The following is a 7,852-nucleotide window of genomic DNA, read 5'->3' as shown; positions in this document are numbered from 1 at the left end:
GCATAGGAAATCTTTTAAAATTACATGCTACGTTTCCTAGCTAACACTCCAATCTCGATTTGCTATTGTCCGGTACCCCGCTCAGACCTGGTCGAAAGATCAAATGTGGGAGATCATGACTTGTTGTGTCATCTTGCACAACATGATCATTGAGACCGAGCAGGAAGAGCCAGTTTTTGATACTGAACCATACAGGCAGGGTCCTCTAGCCCAAGTTGATCACCACCTACTGGCAACCTGGACTGCCTTCCTCAATATGCGTCAGGAGATCCGAGACCAATTGGCGCATCAACAACTGCAGCAGGATCTGGTGGAGCACCTATGGAGGCTGATCAAGGGCAACACCTCGCTCGACGTGTGATGAAATATGAGTTTTTATTTGTTGAACTATATAATTTGTATTGAACTATTTGTTGAACTATTTGATTTCTATTGATTTTCGGTGATGAACTATGTGATATAAATAGCTTTATGTTGAAATTGTGCCGAAGTATGCCGAATCGGGCCAAAATTGGTCAATTTGCGCCGATAGTGGGCCAATTTGCACTGAAAATGGGCTCAAAAAATGGGCCAATTTGCGCCGAAAGTGGGCCAAAATCGGCGCATGGGGGCAGCCGCTGGGAACCAGATCGCCCCCAAGCCGATATTTCAGCCGGCGCGCCCCCAGGGCTGCGCTATTTCTAGCCCCTGGGGGCCTAACGAGTGAAGATGCTCTTAGGCAGATGCGGGGATTATTGACAGATTTTTTTTTTGCGGGCCAGATTATCGACAGAGTTAGGAGTACTAAAACAACAATCACACATGACCATAATACCCTTGTTGATTAAACTTAATTTTTTAATTACCAGGTTAAAATCAACGGTAGAAAATAATCAAAAGGGAGTTACCAGAAAGTACATGCCGTAACTCTCCAATCACCATAACAGAAACAGTTTCATCTAATTTGCCTTCACTACCCCATTACAGATGATCGTGCACACTGATTTTGAGCTCATGTCCTGATTTTTTTTAAAATAGCAGAATTATTGTATTCACAAAGAGTCTGGTTAATTTCCATATCCTGCTGGTAATCAAACAATTTGATTAATTTCAAACACATATATCCACCTGGTAAGCAGATATTTTTCATCAGTATGGAACTAACGAAAGAGAATTCACAATCGCCATGTCAATGTAAATCTCTAGGACTGGTTAATCATCAATCCGATAAGAACAAACTCCATCACATCACACTACATCACGCTGCCAATGGGCTATAGGTATCATTCTAATATTTAAAAAGAAGAGATCTTTAGATACATACAATAATAAAAAGCATCTTGCGATATTCTGGCCGTAGCTTTCCCTCGCGGATATTGACGCTGGCAAGAAAAGGGCTTTCCTTTGCTTGCCGTAATGTCTATCCTACCATTCTTTCTTCCTTGATTGATGGATGGGTACCCTAGTGAAATGTCCACTAGGCAGGTCATTAGGTCTAGTTATTCTACAGCACTTTTCCTGTGATTAGTCATGCATCGTGATATTTTCTGCATCCGGACGTGCCATGCCACAGTAATGTGTCTTCCTTGCATTTTACGTGTGGTTGTCCTTGCCAGAGTGTAGATAGACATAGACGCTTAGGTACATACTCTAACCCTATGAACACATGCACACACACATCATATTTCTATAAGCAACTTGAGAGACAGGCCGCCAGATACATATTAAATGGTATATATCTAGCACTATACTAGTATCATCCTATTTCTTTGACATTGTATCATATTAAATGATGTTATACTTGTCGGAGAGATTGGTGTATCTAGACGTATTTTAGTTTAGATATATTTATTTTTATACATTTCACCCATAAGTATTTTTGGACAGAGGGAGTATCATGCATGACAATAATAAGGTCACCATGATACCAATCTATAATATTATGCCTTGTGAAGATAGTATCATACACTAGTATCATATATATGTATAATACTAATATTGTACTGTACTAGATATATACAATTGAGCACCAAGTTTTTTGGGGACGGAGGGAGTATATGGTAAGTCCGTTGTGAGCAGCCAACACCCTTCACGCACCCGGTTCCCCTCTCTATCCATAACTCCTACTAGTACGTGGCATCTGGCGCCCGAATTGTCTTTAAGTTGAGATTTCATGAAACAAACGACTCCATTAATTAGATGAAAGAGATACAAAAGCATTTTATTATCAACGATCGCTACATCACTGAAGAACGTTTTAGTATCAACGATCAGCCTGACGCACATGCAAGCGTAGGTGTAGGTGCATGTGTGCATGACACGACGGTCGACCGAGCAAGCAGCATTATACAGGAAACACCGCTCGCTCGTTCACTGGATGAGGCCGGTGATGGCTGTGCAGACGATGGCCATCTGCACCGCGTCCGCGCTCTGCCTCGCCAGCGGCGACGGGACGACGCCGGCCCTGGCAAAGGCCTCGCCGCACCGGCGCATGAGAGGCGCGGCCTCGCGCGCCTTGTCTTTCCCCGCCGCGTAGTCGCGCCTGTCGATCCCGTCGTAGGCCTCTGCGAACGCGGACCCCATCCTGCCGTAGAGCGCCTCGCACCGCTCCAGCGGCGCACGCACCTTGCCCCCAGCCGCTTTCTTGGCGAGCATGTGCTTAATGTCGTAGACGCCGTTGCCGGCGAGGAGGACGCCTACGTCGGCGGCCACCTTGGCCAGGCCCCACGTGTCGGCGTCGGGGCTGTCGTGGTGCTGGCTCAGCCTTGACACGCAGAAGTGGTAGTCCACGCGCCTGTCGGCGCCCGCCGCCGCGCTGCACGTCGTCTCCGGGGTCGCGCCCGCGCCGCCCAGCAAGAGGACGGCGGCCGTGAGAATGTGAGCAGCGGTAGATGGCCTCATCGCTGTTGTTTCACAAAATCGAAGTGAACGGGCTACTGCCGGTGATATAGGCCCCTGTTTGGTGATACTTTTGGGAAAGGGTACGATTCAGCCGACTGATTGTAGTGCGCTTGTCGGCCGCCTGCAGCATCTTGTTTATCGGGTGCACAGCGTGCTCAGCCGCTCAGGCTTGCCTGCTTTGTTACGTGTGGTCCCCTACAGACACATGCATAGCTAGTTGATCCGTTTTCAGTCATGATGGCAAAAAAAATTGATGTGACAAGGTAATTAAGAGAACAGAGATGAGTTTGATGCCAATAAAAGAAAATACTCGTATATATGAGTTCTTGCGCCCGTACTGTGTTCAAAGAAATAAGAAACAATACTAAGCACACGAACCTAGGTAAAATAAGTTAGGCAAGCTCACCAATCCATAAAATATTTAGTTGCTAAACCATTAAACAAAGGGAGCTTAGCGAGGCAAAAATAGATGTGTACCGGGATGGCTCTCGCGAACGCGCTTACCGCGGGCGAACTCGCAATGGCACCGCCCTGATCTCTCTCCTCTGGTCGTCCCTGCGTCAAGCTCGACCAGATCCGGGATCCTCGTTGAGCTCTTTTTCCGCCGATGTGCTTCTCCCGCGAAGCTCCCTCGTGCTCCTTCGCCTCCCGTCCCGTCAACTCCCTACTAACGAGTTGTTGCTGTGTTCTCCTACTAGATTGATAACTTTGGTTCTTAATTGAGGGAAATATTTATCTCTAGTGTATTGCATCATCCTCTTTTCTTCGGGGAAATCCCAACGCAGTTCACAAGTAGCAGCGCGACACGTGACGCCGCCTAACAGCGCGTCACTTGCGCGCTGCCAAAGTGATCCTTGTGGGGGCTCCCGAAGGAGTACCCGCTAACTAGTTCCTCTCCTCTTTTCTAGTTAGAAAAAGAAGCTAGATGGCATGTACTGCCTGTGTTGTAGTCAACCGTGCGGTGTAGTTGTGAAACTGCTTGGGCTGTCGATTAAACCATGCACGCGCATTGAAAGAGTGTGGGATGGCAGCGGTCCTCGGCCTGTTTTGTACGCTGGTATTGGCAAGATGACATGGCATCATGCATGTTAAGATTTAGACTCATGTGAACGCTGACATGGCATGAAATTGATGTGGACGATGTGCATGTTGAAAGAATTGGTATTAGAGTTCTTAAGAATGTAAGATGTAAAATGTGTCCGATACATTAGTAAGGGTGTTAAGCATCAACCTTCGTACTACTAAATAATGTACCCACACAAACCACTTATCCTTTATCAAAGTTTTTCTGAATTGGATATTCAATAGATTTGACCCCCAAAACAGTGCGATGTAATCTTCTTTACACTGAAATAATATTATAAAAAGAAGGGCACTAAAAAACTAGAGGCGTGTCCCAAGCCATGTATCCTCCCAAAAACGAGTTGCTCGACCATCCTCAATATGACGAGGCCGTAAGGACGAGCTTTCGTCCTAGTCCTAAGACAAGCATGGAGAGTCCACAAGTGCCAATTGATGGGCCTCGGGTCTGCCAGCGAGCGATCTGCTACTATATGTTGTTTTATCACCGCAAATTTTGTCTACATAATTCACATGGTGGGCCAGCCCAATAAGCTGTGCGCGGGCGGTTTTACTTATGGTGGGGATTGGCTAACCATCCACCCAGTTTTGGGGCATTTCCTATTTGGCGCTCTGCAAACGGGAGCACATCCCCACTTCACGCCGGGCTGACCCATCTACCTTTTATTTATCTTATTTTACGTTTTTTAACTCGGAAATAGTGTGCTTGTGGAGCGAATTGAACCAGCGACCTCATGCATCAAGAACGCTGCAATAACCACCCCGCCACCTAACCTGAAGTGATCACTTACATATTTTTCCATCTTTTCTTCTATCTTATTTTTTTCCTTTTCCCTTTTTTCTTTTACCTTCTTCCTAGTTCTCAAATTTTTTGGACTTTTTCTTAAAATCGAGGAACTTTTTATGGAAATTTGATAAATGTTTATTCAAATTCGATGAAAATTTTCAAATTCATGGACCTTTTTTCTGGAAAATCCATGAACTTTTTTTTGATTTTGTTTTTTTAATTTATGAACTTTTGTTATATCTGAACTTAAAAAAATCCATGAACTTTTTCCAAATCGATGAACTTTTTTTCAAATCTGTGAACCTTTTTCTTGAAAAAAGGTGCATGTTGAGAGACCTGGTATCAACTTCTTAAGAATGTAAGATGTAAGATGTGTCTGGTGCATTGGTAAGGGTGTTACACATCGACCTTCGTACTAAATAATGTACCCACACAAACCACTTATCATTTATCAGAGTTTTTCTAAACTGGATATTCAACAGAATTTGGCCCCTAGAATGGTGCAACGTAATTTTCTTTGCACTGAATAATATTATAAAGAGAAAGGTACTGAAAAGCTAGAGGGGTGTCCTCAAGTCATGTATCCTCCCAAAAACAAGTTGCTCGACCTTCCCTATATGACGAGGTCGCAAGGAGAGTACACAAGCACCCCTTAGTGGGCCTCGGGCCCTTGGCACAACATAATTGCCAGCGAGCGATCTGCTACTCTATGTTGCTTTATCGCTGGAAATGCTAAATCTCGCTCATTATGAGATCGTAGCAACTCTTGTCTACATAGTTCGCACGGTGAGCCACAAACGGGAGGAAACGCCCCCCCCCCCCCCCTGCGGGCATTTCCTATTTTTCTGTGTTTTTTCTTTATCGATTTCCTTTCGGATTTTTTCCTATTCGTTTTTAATGTTTTCTATTTTCAGCCCAATATAAATTAGAGTAAGAACTTTAGCCCAATAAGAAACGGTCCAAACAGAGGCTGATTCTGGCCCAAGTCTACTCACGCTGGGATCTGGCCTGGTGAGCCCAGCTCGATATCAGTAGAGCCCTCGCGAGAGTGAGACAGGGGTCGACCGAACCCCTAATCCCCCCAATCCCCAACCTCGAATGCCGCCGCCGTCGCCGTCAATGGATGAGCTGCGTCGGCCGCCCGAGTTCGACCACATGTTCTCGGACGAGGCGTGGGCCAGCATGACTCAGGACACGCGGCGCCGGATCGTCGACATCTCGTGCCGGGAGGTACCAGAGCCCACCCAAGAGGAACGCCGCATGCATCAACTCATCGCCGGCGCCCGCGGGCCCTGCAGCGTATTCACCGATGCCGTTGCCGTCGCTGAGGTACTGGATTTCGCGGACAGACATCACCAGGAGGCGGAGCGAGAGGACTGGGAGGCGGTGCTGCAAGGGCGGCATTACGCCGACGAATGCGCAGATGACGATGAGGACAGCAAGACGACGACAGCGCAGACCGTGGACACCCGGCGGCCGAACCACCATATCTCCGAACAAACATTGTCCAGGGATACAGAAATCAAAGGCTTTTCTGTGGACTCGATACCACCAGCTACACCTCCTACACCGACCCTCACCAGGTAAGCTAATTTTATGTTGCACAACCAAATCTTTTTACCAATCAATACTAGCGTTCTTCTTTCTTCTCCAATCTGATGATGATGATGATGATGATGATACAAGTGGTAGTATGACCCAAACTACTTGATTTATTCAGCTCGGCCGGGTCCGATGAGATACGCTTCATGTGAATTTGGTGGTGATGACAGATGCCCACACAACCCTGTCCCTATGCTACAGTTCCTTGATGTCATGGTCGAGCTGTATACGAAATCTTACTGTTTTGTCAAGTTTATGCGTGACAATATGGTACAATCAAATAATATCGAGGTCTATGGCGTGATCGCAGTAAGGGATCACCTGGATTTCTCGCGCAACTACATTTTCCATTGCTCTAGAGAGAATGCACAAGCAATTGACCCAGTACGTAATCCTTCCTTCTTTCCTATACATCATTGATGTTATTTATGGAGAATATTCAATATTAAGTCTCTTCCCTACATTTTAGAAAGGTGGCTATTTATGCCTGAGGAATCCTGCAAGAGGAATACTCGCAACATGCTGCTTGATCGAAATTGATATAAAGGCGAAGGCCAAGGTGGTTGATGAAGACTTAAGTATTGTCTCCGGTTGCCTGAAAGCATGTGAACAGTTTGACCCGTGGAGACTGAACCATGTCGATGATATCAACGGCAAGATTACACTGGAAACATGTGTTGTTCCTAGAGGCATGGAGGCTACTATAGACCTGGATTTTGTGGAGGTGCCTGCAGATGGCTTTCTTGTGCGCATGCGTGGCAACACTGTCCTTTCCCAAGGCTCCTACTCCTTCATTGATGAGCACTGCCGTGACACAGTGGGTTTTATACCATCCAGCGGGAAGCACATTCAAAAATTCGTTGCAGCCGTGAATCTAGGGGACACGCTGCGGATAGACTTCATGGAGGAGGGCCAAGACGCGCTTTCGTTTGTGGCGTCCAAGCATGACGAAGAGGAGCAAATGTATCGGTTTAGCAATGGAGCGTTGGTCTCGGTGCGAGTTGTGTGGTCAACCATATTAAGTGTAGACGACTATGAAGAATGATCAGCGGCGCCCAGTTTTCAAAGTCAGCTCCTTTGTCGGTGTTGGAGTAGCCTCAGTTATCTTTTTCTTTGTGAAACTTGCCCAAAACAGTCTGCCTATGAATTTCTGAAATTATAAAAAAACTTAAGCCAGACATATAATTGAAATGTTTTTCATAAATGAATTATGTTTTGCGCTCTTATGAAATCAGCAAAGAAGTTTTTTTTTAAACCAGGCGCAATTCAAATTCAGTGTAACTCATGTGTTTTATCTCTGTAAGTAGAAATGAAAGAGAAGGAAAACTTGTGTTTGACACTTATGAAATGAAATCAGAGAAGCCAATCAAATACAAGAACTGAGACGCTGTTACACTTATTCTTCATATAGCGCTTAATTAAACTGTGTTCCAAATATCTCCCTTGGCCATATTGAAAGCTTGTCCTAGCTCTTTATTTTGAGAAAAAGGTTCTCGGATAACC

The 7,852-nt window shown here is 45.6% G+C and overlaps 2 protein-coding genes across 2 annotated transcripts; one reads left to right on the top strand and one right to left on the bottom strand.

The window, feature by feature from the left end:
- Positions 1-2,153: 2,153 nt before the first annotated feature.
- On the bottom strand, positions 2,154-2,966 carry LOC123050488 (pectinesterase inhibitor 8). The gene has a single exon (XM_044473272.1). It carries the CDS (start codon positions 2,878-2,880, stop codon positions 2,350-2,352), a length of 531 nt encoding a protein of 176 aa, XP_044329207.1. The 5' UTR covers positions 2,881-2,966; the 3' UTR covers positions 2,154-2,349.
- A 2,851-nt stretch (positions 2,967-5,817) lies between these two features.
- Positions 5,818-7,601, top strand: LOC123050487 (uncharacterized). Its single transcript, XM_044473271.1, has 3 exons — positions 5,818-6,330; positions 6,468-6,733; positions 6,819-7,601. The coding sequence occupies exons 1-2, from the start codon at positions 5,846-5,848 to the stop codon at positions 6,499-6,501; spliced, it is 519 nt and encodes a 172-aa protein (XP_044329206.1). The 5' UTR covers positions 5,818-5,845; the 3' UTR covers positions 6,502-6,733; positions 6,819-7,601.
- The last annotated feature ends 251 nt before the right edge of the window (positions 7,602-7,852 follow it).

Source organism: Triticum aestivum, chromosome 2D (genome assembly GCF_018294505.1).
Source record: "Triticum aestivum cultivar Chinese Spring chromosome 2D, IWGSC CS RefSeq v2.1, whole genome shotgun sequence".
NCBI lineage: Eukaryota > Viridiplantae > Streptophyta > Magnoliopsida > Poales > Poaceae > Triticum > Triticum aestivum.
Note: the sequence above shows the minus strand (reverse complement) of the source record. Positions and strands in the feature narration are given on the sequence as shown.

Coding starts and splice junctions, on each gene's coding strand:
- LOC123050487 (XM_044473271.1), top strand. CDS start 5,846: ATGCCGCCGCCGTCGCCGTCAATGGATGAGCTGCGTCGGCCGCCCGAG. Junction 6,331..6,467: donor CCTACACCGACCCTCACCAG/GTAAGCTAATTT, acceptor TGATTTATTCAG/CTCGGCCGGGTCCGATGAGA.
- LOC123050488 (XM_044473272.1), bottom strand. CDS start 2,880: ATGAGGCCATCTACCGCTGCTCACATTCTCACGGCCGCCGTCCTCTTG.